The sequence below is a fragment of the Carcharhinus amblyrhynchos genome, chromosome 8, assembly GCF_965287045.1.
Source record: "Carcharhinus amblyrhynchos chromosome 8, sCarAmb.v2.hapA, whole genome shotgun sequence".
Taxonomy (NCBI): Eukaryota; Metazoa; Chordata; class Chondrichthyes; order Carcharhiniformes; family Carcharhinidae; genus Carcharhinus; species Carcharhinus amblyrhynchos.
Window position 1 is genome coordinate 71452678 of NC_137331.1, and position 24076 is coordinate 71476753.

A 24076-nucleotide genomic window follows, 5' to 3' on the forward strand; every position below is an offset into this window, starting at 1 on the left:
TAGTAAGAAATTCTGTCATGGTGCCCTTAATGTATTCATTGTAAGCACATCTTTATAAAGAGACAACATTGTGTGTCACATGTTGAGTGAAATCTCAGTCCTACAGCAACATTGCTGTGTTTTAACTTAAGAATTGTTCAGCCTGAACATCTGTGGTCCTTTTGTGCTGTCCAAGTGGTACATTAGCCACCCATTGGACTTGTTGATGTACAGCTATTTCTGATGCCAAACACACTAGAACAGATGGCTGTGGGAAGAATGAGAAGGATTTAAGCTTAAAACAACCACATATTTTAATAGATTTTGAATACTTGGGGCCTGGAATTGCGCTTAATGAGAGATGGGAACAGGTGATCATCTCTAAAATTTAATAACCGATTAACAAAAGCACAGAAAAAAGATTTGACTTTGATTAAAATGCTATCTGTGGGCTGTTAATTTTTGAAAAACAGACACTGCCTTGCATTTCATTAAGATATTATTCTTTATATTTCACCTAGTATCAGTAGGAATGAGAATTGAATGCATCAGGCAAGGCCTTTCTTAGACAGGGGCAAAATTGCTTTCAATACAAGTAATGATACAAAATGTCTTGTAACTTCTTTTAATATGTATTTTCACGGGATATAAGCATTACTGGCTAAGCCGGCAGTTATTGCCCATGCCTAATCGTCCTTGAGAAGGTGGCAGTGATCCACCTTGAATGACAATTGTCCATGTGGTGTAGGTACACCCACAGTGCTATTAAGGAATTTTAGGATTTCGACCCATTGACAGTGAAGGGACGATGATATAGTTCCAAGCCGGGATGCTTTACTGTTTGGAAGGGAATTTGCAGTTGGTTGTGTTCCCATATGTCTGTTGTCCTTGTCCTTCTCGGTGATGGAAGTTTCTGTTTAGAAGGTGTGTTGAAGGAGGCTTAGCAAATTGCTACAGTGCATCTTGTAGATGGTACACACTGTCGCTGGTGGCAGATGAAGTGAATGTTTAAGATGATGGATGGGAGGGGGGGACGCTGATCAAGCAGTGTGTTTTATCCTGGATGGTATTGAGGTGGAATGTTGTTGGAACGGCACTCGTCCTTGTAGATTAGGGGGAGTTGTGAGGTGAAATATTTGCTGCAGAATTCACTACCTCTGACCTCCTCTTGTAACTACAGTACTTAAATGGCTGACCTTGTTCAGTTTCTGGTCAATGATAACCACCAAAGTGTTCTTAGTGGGGTATTCAGCAATGGTAATGTTGTTGAATGTCAAGTGGAGACTATCTTTTTTAGAGATGTTCATTGCATGGCCCGTGTGAATGTTACTAACCACCTATCTACCTGTGACAGATCTTGCTCCATGTGGTGTCTTAGGAGTTGCAATCCTATTGAATGCTTTGCAATCATCAGCGAACATCCCACTTCGGATCTTATGATAGTGATTGATGTATAACAGCTAACGAAGATTCTTGGGCTGAGGACAGGATCCTGAGGAGTTCAGAAACTGCAACAATATAACCTAGCTGAGATGATTGGCATACAACAGCCACAACCACTTTCCGTTGACAGAATCCAACCAGTGAAAAGTATTTCCCTAGATTCCCATTGACTGCAGTTTTCCGAGGTCACTTTGATACTCAACTCGGTCAAACGCTGCCATGATGTTGAGGCAATTACTCTGACCTCGCCTCTGCAATTTAGCTTTTACAACCAAGTTTAGACAAAGGCCACAATAAGGTCAAAAGCAGAGTAGCCCTGGTGGAACTCAAACTGAGCATTAGGCTGAATGGAATATTGCTGAGTAAGTGCTACTTGATAGGATTATCAAGGCACCTTCCGTCATTTTTCTGATGCCTAAGAGTAGATTCATTGGGTGGTAATTGGTCAGATTGGATTTGTCCTCCTTTGTGTACAGGACATACCAAAACAAGTTTCTATGTTGTCGAGTAGCTACTGGTTTTGTAGCTGTACTGAAACAGCTTGTCTAGTTCTACAGCATAAATCTTCAGTACAGCCAGGAAGATTTTTGGGTCCCAGTCTGTTCACCTATTTCTTGATATCATTTTGGAATGAAATAAATTGCCTGAAGAGTATCATCTATGATGATGGAAACTTGAAGAGGATGCCAAGATTAATCATTCAGCTGGCACTTCTGGCTGAAGATGATTGAAAATGCTTCATTCTGCTTTGCATTGGCAAACTGGGTTTCCCATCATTAGGAATGATATGGAGATGCTGGCGATGGCCTGGGGTGGGCACAGTGAGAAGTCTCACTGGAGTTGCTATCATTGGAAAGGGTGAAGCTTTCTCCTCCAATTACTTAATTGTCCTTCACCATTCACGATTGGAAATGTCAGCACTACAGAACTTTGAACTGATCTGTTTGTTGGTTGTGGGATCACTTACTCCGTCTATAGCATGCTGCTTCTGTCGGTACATAGCGTGTATGTAGCCCTGTATTATAGTCACATGATTTCATTTTTAGATATGCTTGGTGTTGCTGTTGGCATGCTCTTCTGCACTCTTCATTGAACTAAGGTTGATCCCCCACCTTGATGGTGATGGCAGAGTGAGGGATATGCCAGACCAAGAGATTACAGATTAATTGAATACAATTATACTGCTGATTAGTCAACAGCACCTTATGGATGCTCAGTTTTGTGTTGCTAGTCTTGTTCTAAATTTATCCCATTTAGCATGCTGGTGATGCCACATAAATAATAGACCGTAACCTCGGTGTGAAAATAGGATTTCCTTTCGCAAGGACTGCCATGTCCTACATTGTCATGGATAAAAGTATCTGAGACCACTAAATTGGTGATGACAAGGTCAAATAGGTTCTCTCTCCACCTGCCGGTATGTCCTTCAGGACTCAACCAGTACAGTCTGTATTTGTATCTGAACCTGAACTGTTGTTTCCAGCCTTCTGACTTGCAGCAGACTGTTTATGGTGTTTCTCTATCTGCAACCCAAATAGCAAGGATAATAAAATAGGAGAGATGGTGGCATAGGCAAGATGATGGCAAAGCGGTAAAATCACTAGACTAATAATCCAGAGACCCAGGTTAATGCCTACGGGCCATGGGTTCAAAATCTCATGGCAACAGATGGAATTTAAATTCGAATACCAGAAAAATCTGGAATTGAAGCTAGATTCAATAATAATGTCATAACCCATCTGGTTCACTCATGTCCTTCAGAGAAGAAAATCTGCCAGCCTTACCTGGCTTGGCCTACATGTGACTCTGGATCCACAACACTGCAGTTGACTCTTAACTTTCCTCTGAAATGGCGTAGCAAACCACTTAAGGGCAACTTAGGATGACTCTCAAATATTGGCTTTGCCTCTGACGCCTACATCCCAGGAAATAATAAAAAATAAAACCTGCTGGGCAGAAATTGGGCTGGTTCGGGTAAACTGCCTGCATTATATCCTGCCCAATTTTAGTCTTCACTGAGTTAGGTTACAGTAATCCCAAAATGTTCTGCACACTTTAATTCATCCATACATTGAAAATAATCTTTGTATTTTAATTATTCTGGCTTGGGTGGTGGACATAGTTTAACAATTATTCAGACATACCCATCTGCCATAAAGGGACTCGATGAAGACTCCCCAAACTATTACGAAATAGGCCAGAATTTTTCTGTTCCGAAAATGAGTAGACTTTTTGCAGGTTCCATCACAGCTATTGTGGCAGGGCCCAGCCTTTTTAATCAAAATGACTGAAGATTATTCTTATAAGCAGGAAAATATCATTGAGGAAATGAAACAAATATGGTTTTGTTGATCTGTAGTATATACATACAATACCTGCATAATATTTTTTAAATTTTATATATTCTGTTGAATGACAGAAAATTGTACTTAATTATTTAAAACTTATATTAGTAGATTGTTTTGATGCATATTTTTCTTTTATCAGGTACTTTCAGAGATTGGTGCATAACATTTCCTTAACAAGATATAAAGAAGTGTATGCAGCTGCTGCAGAGGTCATTGGGCTTGTGCTCCAATTCTTAGCAGAAAAAGTGAGCACCTTATATTTAAAAGTACTGGTATAACTTCTCCTTGTTTTTGGTGAATCTTTTCATGGTGTATTCTTTTTCTACCTTATATCAATTACACGATTGTGTGAGCAGGCAGATGTGGATATGATTATTTTTGAACATATATACTTTTCTCATTTAAGAAATTTCATGACCTTTTCTCTTTAGCTTCCTGTAGCAGACATCATTCCTGTCTTTTTCCTCACATGCCTGCCAGCATTGTTTTCTCTTCCAAGATTGGAACAATGCGACTTTTCTCTGAAGTTTTTAACCTGGTCTCTGACTCTGCACTGGCAGAGATAAATCGTAATGTTGCTGTTTGAGGGACTGTTGTCATCAGCCGATGTGTGATGTACAGCAGCATGATGTTTCAATGATTCGATTCTGTTATTTCAAATGTAAAATATCTTGTATATGAATTAGATATTCATATATTCACATTCATTTCTCACAGTAACAATAAAGATTGGAGAGACAGTTTAACACTTTTGCACCTACTGAACTGAGTTCCTTGCAATTAGTATTGATAAAGCATTGAATTGCACTTTTGAGATGCATCAGGTTAGGTCCTCAATGCCATACTGTCTTCATGGGAGTTTCCCAGGGTGTTTTGGGGACAACATCAATGGCCCATTTCACAGAGTTGGGCAACCAATTAACTCAATTAAGGCCCGACTTATTGTCTGTTTTCCAAAGGCAACAGAAGTTTCCTGCTGTTGGACTAACCGTCACCCAAATGTGGGGCTAGGAGCTTAGTGCCATTGTAGACTGGACGAGGGGTTGCATAGCTTGCAGAGGTTGAGGAGTGGCCACCGGCATTGCTATTCCTTAATTGGATGGGGAATGTAGCAGTGACCGATTAAATGCTGCCTTGTAAGTTGTGCATAGGGTAAGCTACTGGCAAGTGTCGGTTCAGTACCCCACCCACATGGACCCAGCATCAAGATCCTGAGGACTGCAGGAAAATCACAGCCAATGTTTCTATATTTTGCTATAATAACGATTTCCCCAGTACTAAATAATTTTGTGATCGCCACTTGTTTTGATATTAAGCACTTGTAGGCTTGCTACAGAATGAAGTTTTCATTATTATGTTGCAACAATGCTGTTTAGGCCTAAACTTGACTTTAGAAGATTGAGAAAAGATCTAATTGAGGTATGTAAGATACTAAAGGGAATTAACAAGATAGATGTAAAGTGGAAGTTCCCCTTTTTAGACACTTTACAACCAGAGGCCATTGAGTGAAGCAATTCCTCGTCATTTCTGTTTTAAATCTGCTACCCCAAAGAGGCATAAATCTGTTGAATTCTCTACCCCAGAGCACAGTGAATGTTAGAACACTAAACAAATTTGATGAGGCGATGGGTATGTTTTTAATTTGTAGCGGCTGAAGGATTATGGGGAGTGGGCAGGAAGCTGGAGATGAGGCTGTGGTGAGATCAGCCATAATTGTATTGATTGGCAGAGCAGGCTCAAGGTGCTAAATTGCCTGTGTCCGCTCCTAGTTTTTTTTTCTTATGTGTCTTAATCCCTACTTCACATTATTCTCCACAGGGAGAGAGGGAAGAATATAAAATTATGGAAACAACAACAAATTGGAAAAAGAAAACTCGAGGCATTTTCCTTTATAGGATGTGATGTTGCTGGTTCGACCAGCATTTGTTGCCCACGCCTCATTGTCCTTGAGAAGATAATGTTGAGCTGCTGCCCTGAATTGCTGCAGCCTTGATGACACAATTTTTTTGTCATAGAACATTAGAACACTACAGTGCAGAAACAGGCCCTTCAGCCCATCGAGTCTGCACCAACCACAATCCCACCCGGGCCTTATCCCCTTATCCCTTCACATTTACCTGCTAATCCCTTTAAGCTACACATCCCAGGACACTAAGGGGCAATTTTAGCATGGCCAATCAGCCTAACCCACACATCTTTGGACTGGGAGGAAACTGGAGCACCCAGAGGAAACCCATGTAGACACGAGGAGAATGTGCAAACTCCACACAGACAGTGACCCGAGCAGGGAATCGAACCCAGGTGCCTGGAGCTGTGAAGCAGCAGAACTAACCACTGTGCTACAGTGCCGTCCGTCATGGATGGAGTTTCACGAGTTTGATTAAGTAACTCTTGAATATCTAACAAATTCCAGTGTCCATCAGTGAAAGGAAAACCCTTCGCTATGATGGATAATGGAGATTTCATGGTAGCACTGATACATGATATTAAGATTAATTTAAACTGGTTAAAAAAGTATTCCACTCAATAGAACTCCAGACTGGACCTATTACAGCATATAATAACATTATGCTTCCACTATCATAGCTTACTACTTATAATGGTTTTAGCATAACATTTGTTTCTTTGGATTAAACATAGAGCATTTTATTATTTTATTAACTTTTTTGGACTGAATTTGGAGTCATGTCAGGAGAATAGCATTAATTCCCATATCTCAGAAATTGGACCTTATTATAACTCTTTAGGTCTGTTTTCTGCTGGGCAGGAAAGCAGATTAATTGGCTGGTTGCTTGATTGGAAAATCAGTGGTAATGGGCTGTAGCTGAGAATCCTAGGGAATGCTCGCGAGAGGAGTGTTTGAATCAGAGGGCTGGGGAGGGAGGCCATCGTGGAAAGAAGAGAGCGAAAGATCAGGGCATGGGGTGGTCATCAATTGCTGGTGTGGGGAGAGAGAAGCTGCAGTTGGCAAAGGAGAGACTGAAGGCTTCAGTGGGTTGAGAAGGGGATTAGTGGGGCGGAAGTACCCCTGCTCCTCCTGGCTTGCAAGGAGTGCCTAAGAAGCACTTCTGTCCCTCAGCTGGAGCTCCTACTTCAAGTTCTCTGAGCATTGAGAAAAGTCCACATCAACTATTAAAATTAAATCTGACTCCTTGTTGTACAATGGTAATCTTATTTAAATATGTGTCCCACATCGTGAGGGTGAAGTTGCACACCCTGAAATCCACACCCATGAAAGTGCAGACATATTTTGTTTTAGATATATTTTGGTTCCTTCTCCGGCTATGTCGAGGGCATCCTAAAACCCATTGTACAAAGAGCGCACCACCACCCCAATTCTTCCATTCTTGATCTATGTATAAATGCAAGTAAAATACCCTAAAGATAGCAACCCCTTTCAAAGGTTGAATAATATTCACAAAACCTATTGTTAATTAATAATCCCATAGCATTAACTGTTGAAGAGGTTAAAGGAAGATCTGTCTTCAGTAAACATCCAAGCAGACTAAATAACTCGACAAAAGCCTCAAAGCCCTCCAATGATCCTACCTAAACATGTCCATTAAGTCAGTTGACCAGTACATTTCTGAAGAAAAATATTCAATCTGTTTTTCTTGTTTCACAGATGCTGCCAGTCCTGTTGAATATTTCCAGCACTTTCTCTTCATTCCAAATTTTCAGTATTCATGATATTTTGTTCTTGCATTAAAGTGGTTCCTGTTGGTCAAAGTAATTTCACTTAATTTATTATTGCAGGAAAGTAATGTAATTCTTGTGTTTCTTTTGCCCAACTGTTGGTATATAATGTTGTCAGAGTTAAATATTACAGCCATATTTTTATTTTGCAGCAAATGGATGTTATGATTCTTGATTTAGTAGCTAAAGAATTACAGCAACTTCACAACACAAAGGAGGACAAGTTTATTGTGTGTTTGAGTAAGATTGTGAAGCATTTCCCACCTTTTGCTGACAGGTAATAGTTTGAATTTGTAATGCGTCCTGAAAAAGCTTAACTTTAAAGTACAAATCCTACTGTTCCGATTGAAAAGATCAAGTGTAAGAACTTGACTGTTGCAGCCAGTTTAATTTATATTGTACGTTAAATCTTTGGGTTGAATACTGAAGCAGATTCTGAACTGAGCCCACTTGGGCTAATTTAGGCCAATTGAAACATTTTAGTTTCCTGCCACCTTTTTTTTTCTTGAATATTTGAATAGGTTTCTGGTACTTTGGGGGTGGATTAATGATAACTACATTCAGGTGGCAAAGTTTAAAGTTTATTTATTAGTGTGACAAGTAGATTGATACTAACACTGCAGTGAAGATACTGTGAAAACCCCCAGTTGCCACACTCTGGTGCCTGTTGAGGTACACTGAAGGAAAATTTAGCATGGTCAGTGCACCTACCCAGTGCGTCTTTTAGACTGTGGGAGGAAACTGGACTCTGGGAGGAAACGCATATAGACATGGAAAGAAGGTGCAGACTCAGCATAGACAGTGACCCAAGCCAGGAATTGAACCTGGGTCTCTGGTGCTGAGAAGCAGCAGTGCCTTCCACTTTCCCATTTCATGTTTAGATGAATTTTGCATTGATTAAACTGAAAGGTTAAAAATTTTTCTACTTTTGAATCCTGGTGTCGGTATCAAGTATTCACAGGTTAAAGTACAAGAAAATGCAAAGTCCCTTTAAACTGCCCCCTCCTTCAACAAAATGTGCCTCGGCTCCAACTCCTGAACAAATTCTTAAACTACACCAGCAATTATTAAATCTTCACTGCCTGTTGTTGTTGTTTACAATTGTCGAACCACTAGAAATTTGTGGAGTCTATTTAAATTGCATCCATGTAGGAATGTTGGCCCTGTTGTGCTTAAGCTTCTAGAGTGGGACAATGAACCCATGATCTTCTGACTCAGAGGCAGTAGTACACTGAGCCACAACTAAACATTACATTGGTCACAAACCTTCAATGACCTCTGGACTGTATCCTTCAGAAACATTTTCAATAGACTAAAAATTGCAAGATGCTGCAAAATTTTTTTTATTAATCTTTAGTCCAGAAGTAGAGCTTACATTAAAATTAAGCCTCATTGTGATGTTGATTTCTACATGCTATTTGGTGCTCACTTAATGAGGGTTACACACAGACAGCGTTGGTGGTGTGTAGGGCTCAGGTTTTTTTGTCCATCAGAAGCAGAGAGTTCGCTGACGAAAAGTGCTCAGACTAGTACAAGATGAGAATTGGATGATAGTTGGATAGGGTAAATAGGCTTATCCTTATTTTCTTGGCAATAGCTACATGATCTTGCATACAAATGCATGAATTAGAAGCAGGAGTCGACCACTCAGCTATTTAATAAGATTGTGGCTGATCCTACCATAACCTCAGCTCCATATTCCCAGTCTTTCACCCTCTTGGTTATCAAGAATCTTGTACAATTTTCATGTATTTGGATTTGAGGTTTATTTTACTCTTTTGGAGTTCATTGAATAACTGGAAGATTTGTTTGTTTCATTTTGGTTATTCTGGCTTTGTTATTTTGGGATTAGTAGGGGTCTCCAACTAAACAGTGCCAAAGGTTGGTGAAGATATCAGTATTTTAAGTGGTGGAGGAGCTGTAAAGATTTGTTTTGCTGTTTGTTTAATCATAGTTCATTTTGGGAGGTGATTGTGCAGCCTTATTGCGGGATTACTTTCTGATCACGTAACTAATCGTGTACTTTCTTCTTATCAATCGTGTACTTTCACAAAATCTGCTGTGCAGTTATGACATCTTGCGATGCTTAATTTTACTTTGTCAACCAATGTATTGTGTCTGATTTTGACTGGACATTGAATTATTTTGGATTGAATTGAAAAAGTTTGTATTAATATTTGGCATTCTTATATGCTTTTGTGTACTTTTGTTTTCAAGGTTTCTGAATGCAGTATTTTTCCTATTACCAAAGTTATATGGTGTGCTGAAAACACATTGCCTTGAGGTGGTGATGTATCGGGCAGAGGAAATATCCGACATCTACCTACAGCTCAAGAGCAAGGATTTTGCACAGATCATGAATCATAGGTAAGCAGATGGATATCTTGGTTGGTTGCATGAAAATCTATTTTCTGCAGCTGAACAAATTTAATTTTTTTAAAGACTTTAGCGCAAGTGCATTTTTACTTCCTAATTTATTAGGTTTGTACTGGTCTTCCCCTGGATGGTTAACTTGCTCTCTGCTTCTGTCAGTGTAACTCTTAAACTAATGTGAGGAATTACATCACAGTGGCAGAGCATAACTCTAATTCATCAGTCCTTGTCAGGAGGGAAGTATCTCCTGCCATTTGACATCCTTTTCAGAGTTTTATTGAGGTTGTAGACTCAACGATGAGCAATCTCTAGTATTAATCCACTAACATAGCACATTGTGCTATAATATCAGATTTGCTGTGTTACATAATGTTCCCCCATATGTTACATTTCTTACGTTACAGACTTAGCTACAGTCCCTCATTATCTGTAAGGCATTTTTAGATGTTCAGTGGTCGAAAAAGGAATTATATAAATGCTTGTTTTTTTTAAAGTTTCTGTAGATGTCATGCATTGTCAAAATAATTCAATTTGTTCACATACTTCAATCAACTTAGTATTGCATGCTGTAAGAATAATGTGTCAGAGATGTTCAGGTTAGATGAATTGCCCTTTAGTATGTTCCAAGATGTGTACGTAAGGGGGATAAGCAGTGTAAATATGTGGAGTTACAGGGTTAGGGCCTGGGTATGATGCTCTGTCGGGGGTCAGTGCAGACTCGATGGGCCGAATGCCCTCATTCTGCAATGTAGAGATTCTATGATAATATGACTTTTGGCCTGTAGCCACTTATTGTTGTTAGAATGGCTCCTTAGTGAACTCTGATTACCCAAATATTTGGAAACTAAAAATTTTCAGATGTTTGAGTGTGCCATAGTTACATGATTACCTTTGATGTCACTGAAATATTTAAACAGATTCCTACTTGCATACTAAATACAAAACAGCACCCTGTTTTCTGAAAGTAAATTTCAACTTAAAATTGAAAAAGTTTCTTTTTTCTTGTAGGATGTGATTTCCCATATAAGTGTATTTAGTATTAAAATCCTGTTTGTAATTAATTGAAAAACATTGTTGAAGTAAACTGTCATTTTTGTGTAATACAATGCAGTTTAAAGTGTTCTCAACCGAAAAAGGCATACAGCAGTCCACACGTGGATGCACTGCAGGATCATCTTGGGACACAAACTTCTGTTGTGATTCATGATGGTGAAAAGAAATATGTGACTGCTTGAAAAATATTACCAGAATTTCCTGATCCTTAGTGGTAAATGCACCTTCCAGAATGAAACTGATCCAATCCACTTAGTGTTCAGGTGGATTTCCAGTCTCTGCTCGGCTGATCTCATCCAGGACATTGAGAGAAGAATTAGGAAATTAGCTGGATTTTCAGGCCCTTATCGTTGTTCAATAAGAGTGTACCAATATCTGATGATGAGGTATTGAGTCTGGTTATGGTGTCCTCAGTTATTGAACAGACTGATATAGAACCAGGGTTAACAGGTAAAGGATAATTAGTTGGATAAAAGTACTACAAATTCTAATCATTCATTTGTTTATAAGGGATGAAGAACGACAGAAAGTTTCTTTAGACATAGTATATAAGATTAAAGCCAAACTGACGTCGACAGAACTGAAAGAGATGCTGAGCTCAGTGATGGCCTTCATTTCTCATCCATCTCCCATTTGTCGAGAGAGACTGTATGATATTCTGATGTGGATATATGACAATTACAGGTATGGAATTAGTAACAAAAGTGATTCCAAAAAAACCTATATTTGATTAGGAATGATTAACGTCATTATAACCTATTTGACTGAAGGAAGCATTCTATGGAGCATACTCAGATCTGTTACACTTCAATTATAATATTTTAAATTTTTTTGCATATTTGATTTTGTAACAATATAAGTTTGGCAGGTTGCACCTAATTCTATATTTGTTGATATAATAGCCATTTTTTTGTAGTTTGTATTCAGTTTGCATTATTTTTCATTCTGATCAACATAAACAGCAAAAAACAACAAATTCATTAAAATGTTCTGAAAAGTTCACAGATTATACCAATATAATTGGTTAGTTAACATTCAAAGATTGCTGCAGTTTCTGAATGTGCAGTGTGAGTTCTGCATTAGTGTTGGTGTAAGGACTGGGAGACACTGTGTTAGAGCTCGGGGACACAATAAAATGAGGGTCCCCATAAAAGATGAATTCTTTTGAGGACTGTGAATCTTTTGAAATCTGTTTCCCGGAGAGTGCAGGAGGTAGGGTCTGTGAATATTTTTAAGGCGGGGTAAATAGATTATTAATTAACGAGGGATTCGAGCATTATTGGGGGAGGTAGAATGTGCTGTTGAGGCCACACTCAGATCACTCTTGATCTTATTGAATGGTAAGCAGGCTTGAGGGGCAAATGGTCTACTCCTGCTCTGAATTTCTGTTTGGATTTCACCAGGACTTTGATTGGAATTTCCACCTTCTAATGACAAATGCTGTGTGTCATTGTGCACACTTTTGTGTGAGGAAGAGACTTGAGATTTTTACCTGGCTCCTGTAGATCTATTCCACAGTACCAAGGCTATTGCCAAGGCAGACTGACCCTTTATCTGGTAAAATCATAGAAACATAGAAAATAGGAGCAGGCCATTCGATCCTCCAAGCTTGCTCTGTCGTACAATATGGTCATGGCTGATCTGTATCCCATTGATGCCTTTAGAGTATAGATATTTATCTATTTCCTCCTTAAATATATTCAGTGACTTGGCCTCCCTAGCCTTCTGTGGTAGAGAATTTCTCTTGTTGTCATTCTACAATATTATCATTGTTGAATCTCCTACCATCAATATTCTAGTGATCACCAAGTGTACAGACTTAACTGAATTAGCTACATGAATACTGAAGCTATAAAAGCAAGTTGGAGACTGAGGATGTTCTGCAGTGAGTGATTCACTTCCAAAGCCTTTTCACCACCTATAAGTTACAAGTTCATAGTGTAGTGCAGAGCTGTCCACTTGACTGGATGAATGTAACTCCAACATCTGTTCAACACCATCCAGGAAAAACATCCTGCTTAATCAGCAATTTATACACCATTCAACTGGCACCAGAAAGGTCTCTTTCCCTCTCCCTTCAACTGACCAGCAGCCCACAGCATCAAACCTGTCAGGTTGTATGTTGAGCACTGGCCCCTCCTGCAGCCTGATAAATCTGAGCAGTGGTAGAACTATGCTCTTAAATGGTATTAGTTACCCACTTAAGAACCTCAATTGAGTGATTGGCTGCAGACCACCCAACACCTTCCTTGCCGCTCACAAAATTGTGGCGAGGGTCAGTAGCAGGCCTGTTACCAATTCCATGGTGCCTTATTTTACAGATCTGCCTTCCTGCATTCTGCCCACAGGTGGCCTGTAAAATTTAGCCCATAGTGTATTTCAATGTCAAGATAACATGGAATAATGATTCAAATAAACTTGAGGTGCAAAGACAAAATACTACAGGTGCTGGAAATCCGAGATAAGAACAGATATTTTTGGAAATGTTGAGCAGCGATTTTGGAGAGAGAAACCAGAGTTAATATTTCATAAGAACATAAGAAGTAGGAGCAGGAGTAGGCCATCTAGCCCTTCGAGCCTGCCCTGCCATTCAATAAGATCATGGCTGATCTGAAGTGGCTCAGTCCCACTTTCCCGCTTTCTCCCCATAACCCTTAATTCTTAATTTCAGGTTAATGACCTTCCATTGGAACTGTTCTGAGTATACATCGTTCACTCAACACTGGCTGTGATTTTGCAAGCGCAAACGGCAACGTGGGTGCAAAATATCGTGAGAATCTTGCCAGTGAGGTCTCGTTTTTTTGATTTTTTTCCCCCCTCCCTCGCTGGTGGTGGGAATTTCATCTCCATACATTTAATGCATTCTAATATGAATAGAGAGCTTCCCTTTCATATTGTTTCTCCTGCATTTGGAATTCACCTGCTGCCAATGTGACTTTGTTTACAACTTTCAGCTTTTAACAAACATAAAGCTATTAAGGGAACCTGCTGTGGTGCACAGGTAAGTATAGCCCCGAAGGGAGGGGGACATGCCCGGGCAATCCCACCACTGCCAGGGTGGTCCCTTTGCGGAGATCAATCGAGGAAGGGGTTCCCCTTGTGCATGGGGGGGGCAGTTCTTTTTTCCCATCAGAGGTCAGAGTGCCAGTTAAAAAAGACGTTTTGATTCAGGATTCCGAACTGCTGGTTTTTTCTTGTCTCGCCCCACCAGTGTGATGGTGTGAGCCATGCCACCAGCATTTTTTTCCCCAAAGTGTTTAAAAATATGGTGGGAAAAGCCAGTAGAGTAATTGGTGAGCTAATACTGTTTTCCTTGCCTGAGCTGATACTTTGCAAAAAGAAAGGAAAATATGACCCCTTAACTCGTTTCTCTGTGCACCAATGGTACCTGACCTGCTGAGCATTTCCTGCTTTTAATTTCAAAATGATGAGGTGCATCACCAGTATAGTAAATATGTTATAATGCTATCCATGTTATGGATCACCAGGGTTCATTAAAGACATGCATGGGAAATGTGCAGAGATTACAAACAGGGATGAACCCAAGAGATGAGACGCTGAGCCATTAGGAACAATAAGAGCAGCTCATTTGTGTTCAGTTTTGGGAAGAAGAAGATTGAATGAAAGCTCCATCAATCTCTATGAAGTGTTAAATGGTGAATAAATACGTTGAACTCATGAAACCAGAATAGTACTTCATCATAGTGAGGCCCAATAGGGCTAAATAATTTAAGCTTCAGTGAATGAAAGGAAATTCAAAACAAGTTAAAAAAATGAATAAAATGTTGAAAGTGCCATTGAATGCTTGGGCTGGGTAGGTTACCGTATAAAATAGACAAATTTGATGTGCTTAATGACCATTTCTCATTTTTGTTTCTTTTTCCTCTGGAAACCAAAGCTAGGTTATATCTGTTGGAAAGTTTCTTCACACAAAAAAATACATTAGTCAGTTAAAAGTTGGTATGTCCAGAAGTGTGAATGAAAACCTAGTTATTAACTATGGAAATTTGTTTCCAAGTTTGTTCTACAGAAAGTTAGCGGGAGAAAAATGTTCCAATTATGAATACTTTTTGAAGTGAATGAGGTAAATCTCCTTCCCTCTCTGCAGAGACCCCGAAAATCAATCTGACCTTGAATCAAAAGAGGTACTCATGGCAGCAACAGATGCATTACTTCAGGGACTGACTGATGAAAATCCAGCACTACAGTACGTAACTAATAACTTGTTAAATATGGCCAAGAGTTAGATTATTCATAAATATTCATAGTTCCTGTCGAATCTTGTTGATTAGCATTGATTACTTTTGGATTTAAAAAAAAAAAGATTTCGCATTTGTTTTCAGATTGTATGTCAGAAACTTCTGGAGTCATGAAAACAGGCTTCCAACTGGCACCCTGGACAGAATGATAGCTATTCTTGGATCTTTGTATTGCAACAAGATAGAGACCCAGTATCTCAGTATTGCCACCAATGTGCTTCTGGAAATGACAAGTCGCAGCCCTGACTACTACCGTGAGATGTTTGAATATCCCCTATCTGAGTGCACATTTCAAGTAAATACAAGAAACTTGTTTATGCCATGTCATTTAGCTTTTCATCTGCATTTTTCCAGGTTGAAATGTCACGTAATTCAATTTCTTGTAAACTACAAATGCAACATTACTTGTATTGAAAAAATCTCCACAGACTTCAGAGTTCACCTATTTTGTGAACTCTGATATAGAATAAAAATGCCTATTTTTTTCCATTTCTTTTGTATAAGTGTGATGCTGGTTAAGGCCAGATTTTATTACTCTGTTTTCCATTTGTGTACTGCTAATCAACTAGTTCACTTTTTATAATATTTGTTTGGATTATTCATGTAGCAACTCTGGCCAGATTTACTAGATTCAGCTTTTTTTTTTGTTTCTTCTTACTGTTACCTTACAAAACGTCCTATTTAGTCAGAGAAACTCAAGAGGACCAGTTACATATCTTTCTGAAACTCACTCTAAAATCTGCTACGATCATTTAATACCTTTTATTGTTACAGCTGTTCCCACTGTGTGTGATGTATGTTTACTCTTACAGCTATTGTCTTATATTTTTTTAAGGACTGCTGTTGAAAATAATCAGTGCTATAGAGGAACTGAGTTCAAGTTAAATATTTATTTTATTTTGCAAATGGTTATTTATTGCATATCACTCGTTTTACAATCTGCACTGTTTTTAGGAATACAGCATTGATTCAAGTTGGCATCAACGTAGTAGAATTCTTACCCCATTGTTTGTGGAAACTCAAGCTTCACCAGGCAGTATTAGAAGCTCATCACAAGAAGCATCAGCTGCAGGTCAAAAGTCAATAGGTGGCCAAATTAGGGCTACCCTGACTCATTATGAGTTTACGCCAACGCAGAATCCTGGTAAGTGTTGTTGCATTTTAATTAGTGGTGACACTCTTTGGGGTACTAGTTATGTTACTGGACTAATAATGCAAAGAAAGTGACTTCAAATCTTAAAGGATTGAGAATTTGAATTCTATTTAAAAAATATCTGAATAAATATAACATCAGTCAAAATGCATGCACAACTTTGTTGTTGTTAAAAACCTAATTTGTCCATTAATGTTCTGAATGACACTGAAGGATAGCCTTATTGGTTCGGCCTACGTGTGTTTCCAGTCCCCTACCTAAATGATTGACTCTTGACTGTTCTCCAAAGTCACCAAGGAAACTACTCAGTTGCTTCACTACCCATCTTCTCAGAGAAATGAAGTAATGGACAATAAATTCCCACCTTGTCCGATATCATTATACCTAAAAACTGCAACTATATTGTTCCAATTTGACTGTTTCATTGTTAGTAGGGCTCATCTGAATGCCTTTTTAACTTGACGACTTATATTTGAATTTGATCCCAAAACAAGTTCTCAACTTATGGGATACTACCTGCAGTTTCGATCTCCTTACTGAAGGAATACTGCCATGGATGGAGTTTAATGAAGGTTCATTGGACTGATTCGTGGAACAAGGGGATTGTCCTAAGAGGAGACTTTGAATAGAGTAGCATAGGTCTATATTCTCTAGAATTTAGAAGAATAAGAGGTGATCTAACTGAGCCATAAAAAAATTCTTAAAGGGCTTCATAAAGCAAATGTTGGGATGTTGTTTCCCTGGTTGAGGAATATAGAACCGGATCCACAGACGCAGAACAAATGGTTAGCCATCTGGGGCTGAGATGAGGAAAACTTTCTTCACTCGAAGGATTGTATATCTTCGGAACGATACAGTTGCATAGTGGTTAGCACTGCTGTTTCACAGTGCCAGGGACCTGAGCTCAATTACGACCTTGAGTGACTGTGTGGAGTTGCACGTTCTGCCCGTGTCTGCGTGGGTTTCTTCCTACAGTCCAGAAAAGTGCAGGTTAGGTGGATTGACCATGATAAATTGACCTTCAGTGACTAAGATTGTGCAGGTTAGGTGGATTAGCCATGCTAAATTGCCCCTTAGCGTCCAAAGGTGTGCAGCTTAGGTGGATTGGCTGTGATAAATGCGCGGGATAGGGTGGAGGAGTGCCTGAAGTAGAGTGCTCTTTCAGAGACTTAATGCAGATCCGATGGGCCGAATGGCCTCCGCCTGCATTGTAGGGATTCTATGAATATATGAGCAGGATTCAATGAATTCCCTGCCCCGTCCCCCCAGGAACTATGGATGCTTAGTTGTTGAGTATGTTTAAAACAGAAATCAGTCGATTTTTGTGTACAGAGAGATTCGGGAGACTGAGCTGGGAAGTGCAGTTGAGTTAAAAGTTCAGCCTTGATCCTATTGAATGATAGAGCAGGCTCAGAAGGTCAAGTACTATCCTCTTGCTCCTATTTTTTAATCTGATTTCCTAAGTTGGTGATAGTGAAAGACTGAGAAATGTCTAGCTTCGTCCGACAAATAATATTCTAAATGTGGGAGTTGAGTATTATCCATTTGTTTATATTTGATATCTCTCTTCAGGTGCACGGAATTTTAATTGGTTAACAGGGAATAGTTTGGACACATTTGCAGAATACTCCCTCCCTTCCTCAGAATCTGTATCCTCTTCATTACTTGTGTCTTCTAAACGGAGCGAGAGGCAACACAGAGCAGCAATGAAGCCTGTTGGTCCAGACTTTGGCAAAAAGAGACTTGCCGTGCCAGGAGATGAAGTTGACAGTAAAACCAAAGGTATCATCAGTGACATGTAGTATTATTACTATATATTGAATAACCACTCTAAATAAATGACTAAAACAAGTACCTCAAAGTTCCATATGTGACTGTGTCTGATTGTTGACAGGAGGACATTACTTCAGAATGAAGCAGTTTTGTTTTGCCTCAGAGTTATTTATGAATCATTAAATAATAAACTTAGATTTTTCAGCATGATGATAACATTCAGGGGAATCTGTGAGACATAATTGCCTATCTCACTCAAGAAATTACTGAATGCTGATTTCCCCCTTGCCTTCCTTCCCTGGTCTTCCATCTTTGTCTTGGACTTTCTCCATCTATTTTGGCTCATGCCAAACTGCTTCCTTGCTTTGAACTTCTGCTTACTTTCAGTATCAGGTTTGCCCCCTCATTCATCTTTTGCATCTATTTAAGTAATTAAATAGCATCTATTTAAATAATACTTTTTCTGGTCCGAAATAAAAGATTATGGAGACAAGGTAGATGGATGGGATTAAGATAACGATCAGTCATGATTTCATTGAATGGCAAAACAGGCTTGAGGGGCTGATCCTAAACAAGGAAAGAAAAGGAGTAGAAAACCAATAGAATGATACAAGGACGTAAAGAGTGAGTAAAACAGAGAAGCATCAGGAAGATGAAAATGAATATTTAATTGAAAACAATGCCATGGGTGATCAACTCGCCTCTTTTTATACGTTACAACAGTGGCTGACCAGAGGGCGGACATCCTACGCCTGAGGCGGAGATTTCTCAAAGATCGTGAGAAACAGAACCTGATCTTTGCCAAAAGGAGCATTCAAGAAAAGCACCTGGCAAAGGTACTTCAGCTTAATGTCTTTGAAAAATGTTTCAGCTAAAGTAACATTTAAAATTTTATCATCCCTTAGGTATTTTGTTCCTAAAACATGTTTACTCTATTACTGCCCCTCAGTGTCTGCAGGTTCACAGAATGAACTTGGAAATACTTAATCTTTTGACACAAACATATCATCAATTGAAACAATCCAATATATTATAGTGCAACAAACAATTGATGTACTTCAGTACGTTAGATCAAATGCTGTTTATTACAAAATAATTTGTTCTGCATTATCTGAGAACAATCAAAAATAAAGTAAAATGGTTGATTTTTGAATAGCACCTGCAGAAATTCTACACTAGTTGGTTAAGCCATTGAAATTACTGACCTTTATATTTTATTAGAAGCAACATTGAACTAAACTTAATTATGGGTAATGGTGTGTTTGTTTGAATGCTGTTTACACCTATGGGCTGTAAAACATCAACTTGCTTTAAAGAACAAAGCAAAATACAGCTATGTATCCAGTCGATTACATGTTGCTCTTCAAGTTTCACCCATGTAGCTTTGATTTCCTAAACCAGTTACAAATTTCTTCTAACTTTTAAAGAATTTTTTTGTGGGTGGTTAACAATGCCATTTTTGATACGCAGCAGCATGGTCCCAGTATTGACTTGTTAATGCCTCTAATTGGACACAAAGTGCTATCTTTCTTTTCCTGCTACCAGGAAAAGAGAAATTTAAAAGTTGTTGGATTAAGATCTCTTCTTGTTCCAGGCACTGTTAGACCTCACTGAGAATATGACTCCGAGGAGCTATAATTACTCATAGCTAGATTTGTAATGAATAAGTTTTTGTATTTGAATCAGATTCTTCAGTACTATTTAATGTTTTTGGTAATTATTTAAAGTAAAAAAGTTGGCAAATGCATTCTAATTTTGCAGAGGGAGTTCAGATGATTGCAGGGAGGTATTCATTACAAATATTGATGAGAACAATTTCACCATAAAAGCTTTTAAAGAAATAGAAAAAGGCTAAAGGGAACTGAGCACTTCTGATAATAAAACAATCCCTGGGAGGTGAAGAAATGTCTTTACTGAGTCATGGATATTAATCATTTTAATCTGTGCTTCACTGAAAAGACACTACTTACTCATTAGGAAGTTACTCTAAAGTACTTTTTTGCCATTGTACTGAATTAAAAGACAGTTTGATGATCGTAACTTAATTTGGTAGGTTAAACCAGTAGGGTATTTGCATTAAACATTGCTTCATATTTTTCCAGGAAATGAAAACTGAACAGAAGATGAAACGTGATGCACAGGTCACTCTGTACAGATGTTATCGTGTTGGCGATCTGCCTGACGTTCAGATCAAATTCAGTAGTTTAATTGCCCCATTACAGGCACTGGCTCAGGTTTGTAAATAAAATCCCAATGACTTCAGCTTGTCTAAGTAGGTCAGTTTTAGCTGACAGGTATTGCTAATTTTCTTTTGACAAATTTATTTTTCTATATCTTTACCATTAACATGCATGTTCAATAACTTTGCAAGATGTTTATTTTGGTTTGTAGAATATTTCTTGATTTTAGTATTTACTCCCATTGTGTATAGAATTGCTGCAATGCAGGAAGAGGATATTCGGCCTGTCAAGTTTGACTGACTCCGACAGAGCATCTCTCACAGGCCTCTTTCCCTTCCACATGACGTAATCCTGTGTATTTACTCGGTTAACCCCCTCCCCCGCCCATCCACCTAACCTCTACATCTTTGGAGTGTAGGATGAAACTGGAGCACTTGGAAGAAACTCACACGGACGTGGGAAGAAAGTGCAAAATCCAAACAGTTACTGAAGGCCAGAATCAAGCCCTGGTCCCTGGCACTGTGGGGCAGCAATGCTAGCCTCTGTGCCACTACCTGAAATTTAAATGATAGGTAAATTACTGAAAGTTTTTTTGTCTTCAGGATAATTTGTGAAAAATTTATGATAGCTTTTGTGTAAAGCAGTTTCAGTGACTGCAGGCTAAGTTATATTTATGGTTTAAAAAAAATGGTGGTAAATAGCCAGGGAATGTGAAGATTTTGCAACTATAGAAGGTAAGAAAGTATAAAATTTGGGTAATTTTTCTTCAGGATTGTCTGTATTCGTAAATGTCAATCAAACCCAACCTTCCGAGCAGCACCACATTTGGAATGAAGGCCCAATGTAAACACCCTTTCCAAAATCTTTAAGGAGTGCTGTTTGTAGCAGCACTTTGTCACATCTTGTTGGAGAGAGATTGCAGCTGAGATTCATGCAGCTGAAAGAGTCTGTTTGGCTCTTTGTTCCTGTGTCAGCTCTTAGCTAAATCTGGTTGGAGGATGAACTCTTAGGAAGTACATCAGAATTTACATCAGAATTTGTAATTGTTTTGCAGAAAGACCATTCACTTGCTAAACAACTCTTCAGTTCACTGTTTTCGGGAATTCTCGGAGAAGTGAAAAAATCTAAAACAGCTGCTGAAATGAGGGATGTTGCAAAAAGGCTCATGGGACATTTCAGTTGTTTACTGAATAGTACAATTTTGTGTTTCCCACCTTTTGTAACCTGCATTCAGGTAAGAAAAATAGCTTATTGATTTACTAATTACAATTTTAAATCAATTTTGATTTGATTTATTATTCACATGCATTGATATATAACAAAAAGCATTGTTCCTTATGTGCTAAAAAGACAAAGCATACCATTCATACAGTATGGAGGGGAGAAGGAAAGGTGGTGCAGAATATAGTATTACAGTCATTGGATGTAGAGAAAGATCAATTTAATATAAGGGAGATCCATTCAAAAGTCTAATGGCTGCAGGAAAGGAGCTGTTCTTGAGTTGGTTGGAGACTTTGTATCTTTTTTCCCAAAAAAGATTGAGGAGACTGTGTCCATGATGTGGGGTCCCTGATTGTGCTGGCTGTTTTTCCGAGGCAGCAGGAAGTGTAGATGGAACCAATGGATGGGAGGCTGGTTGGCATGATGGACTGGGATATGTTCACAACTCTTTGTAGTTTCTTGTGATATTGGTCACAGCAGGAGCCATGCCAAGCTGTGATACATCCGGAAAGGATACTTTCTATGGTGCATTTGTAAATGGTGAGAATCATAGCAGACGTGCTTCCGTTCCCATCCTATTCATATATTTGGTGAGATGACCCTTAAAAGTCAGTATCATATCTGCTTCCGCTACCTCCCCCAGCAGCGAGTTCCAGGCACCCACAACCCTCTGAGTAAAAAAAACTTGCTTCGTACATCTCCTTTAAACTTTGCCCCTTGCACCTTAAATCCACGTCCCCTAGTAATTGACTCTTCCATCCTGGGAAAAAGCTTCTGACTATCCACTCCGTCCAAGCCCCTCATAATCTTGCAGACTTCTATCAAGTCACCCCTCAACCTCTGTTGTTTCAGTAAGAACAAACCAAGTTTCTCCAACCTCTTCTCATGGTTAATACCCTCCATACCAGGCAACATCCTGGTAGATTTTTTCTGTAGTCTCTTCAAAGCCTCCACATCCTTCTAGTAGTGTGGTGACCAGAATTGAATACTATATTCCAAGTGCGGTCTAACTATAAGGTTCTATAAAGCTGCAACATGACTTGCCAATTTTTAAACTCAGTGCCCCAGTTGATGAAGGCAAGTATGCCATGACAACCTTCTCCACTTTCAGTGACCTGTGTGCATGTACAGATCCCTCTGCCTATCAATAGTCTGAAGGCTTCTGCCATTTAATGTATATTTCTTATCTATATTAGACCTTCCAAAATGCATTACCTCACATTTGTCTGGATTAAACTCCATTTGCCATCTCTCCGTTCAAGTCTCCAACCAATCTATATCCTGCTGTTTCCTCTGATTGTCCTTATCGTTATCCGCAGTTCCCCAACCTTTCTGTCGTCCACAAACTTAATAATCAAACAGATATATTTTCCTCCCAACTTGAAGCCCTCGACCATTTCCACTTAAAGTAGACGGGCGTGTCCTCTGGAGTGTGCAAACATTTTTATTATAAAACTTTATTGATACTCTGCTATCAAAAGTTTGAAAGCTGTTAAATTTATAAAGCTTCTTAAAACTGATTATTGCAATAATATAGATTCATCAGCTATATTTCCAAATTGGTTGATTAGGTGTTTAATTTTCATGACATGTCTTGTTACTGTAATTATCTCAATTATGTTGTATATCAGTTTCTATGTTTGAATGGTGCTCATATTAATTCAGATGCTTCAAAGTATTTTTAGATTTAGGAAGAGAAGGCAGTGGATTGAGAGGAAAGGAAAATGTCCAAGGCTTACGATGGAGTGCTGCAGGGTTCTGAGATTTTTAAAAAGAGGGAGAGATGCAGCAGAGTGGAGAGAAGTGGTTATGGAGTTCCAGAGTTCAGGTATCTGGTGGTCGAACAATCAGCCACCAGTGGTGGTGAAGAATGGAGTATTCTGAGTAAAGTTAAAGGATTGGAGAGTTCAAGTAAGGATTTAAAGACCTCCAGAGATAACTTAAAGTATCGTGGAGTAGGCCATGGAGGATTTAAGTGTGCTAAGACTCCTGAGGTCAATTCACCAGGGAATGGTGAAATGGTTGAGTTTTGAGAGCATGACATTGTCTAGGCTGTAGGTCTGCACGTGTGTGGATACAGGTTGCAGCTTTTTAATTTTCTAACATTGTAAGATTGAGGTGGAAAACTGGGAATAAAAATCATTTAGTCCTTTGAACCTGTCATTCAATGAGATAGTGGCCATGATGTGATCAAACTCTGTACAGTGACCTTTGGCCCATAATCCTAATGGATAACAAAAATCTTTCAATCTCCCAGTTAAAGTTTACAATTGAACTGGCATCAATTGTGATAAAATAATACTTTCTGCCAGTCATTGTTTGTAAAAGTGCTTCCCAATTTTATTTCTGGATCTAGCTCTAATTTTAAGACTATGGTCCCCCCCATTCTCCCTCCCTCCACACCTCCATTCTAAACTTAGCAGTGAAAATAATTTCTCTCTTTCTATATTTTGTCCTGAATATCTGTAAACTTTGAAAAAAAATCATCCCTTAGTTTTCTAAGTTTCATGGAGTACAACCATAGTTGGTGTAATCTCATCAATCGACCCTTTGAAGTGAGGTGTTCTGGTAAACCTACACACTGCACTCGCTCTAAGG

General features: G+C 38.9%; 1 protein-coding gene across 3 annotated transcripts in view; it reads left to right on the forward strand.

Annotated features, from left to right (window-relative positions):
• Window positions 1-24076, forward strand: part of prkdc (protein kinase, DNA-activated, catalytic subunit) — a 220736-nt gene that overhangs the window by 125539 nt on the left and 71121 nt on the right. For all 3 annotated transcript variants that reach the window (XM_080194241.1, XM_080194242.1, XM_080194243.1), the window contains exons 52-62: window positions 3910-4015; window positions 7619-7743; window positions 9684-9833; window positions 11403-11576; window positions 15001-15099; window positions 15236-15446; window positions 16106-16295; window positions 17877-18086; window positions 18801-18913; window positions 20180-20311; window positions 21312-21491. In XM_080194241.1, coding sequence (XP_080050367.1) covers window positions 3910-4015; window positions 7619-7743; window positions 9684-9833; window positions 11403-11576; window positions 15001-15099; window positions 15236-15446; window positions 16106-16295; window positions 17877-18086; window positions 18801-18913; window positions 20180-20311; window positions 21312-21491 — 1690 coding nt within the window. The remainder of the gene's footprint in view (window positions 1-3909; window positions 4016-7618; window positions 7744-9683; window positions 9834-11402; window positions 11577-15000; window positions 15100-15235; window positions 15447-16105; window positions 16296-17876; window positions 18087-18800; window positions 18914-20179; window positions 20312-21311; window positions 21492-24076) is intronic.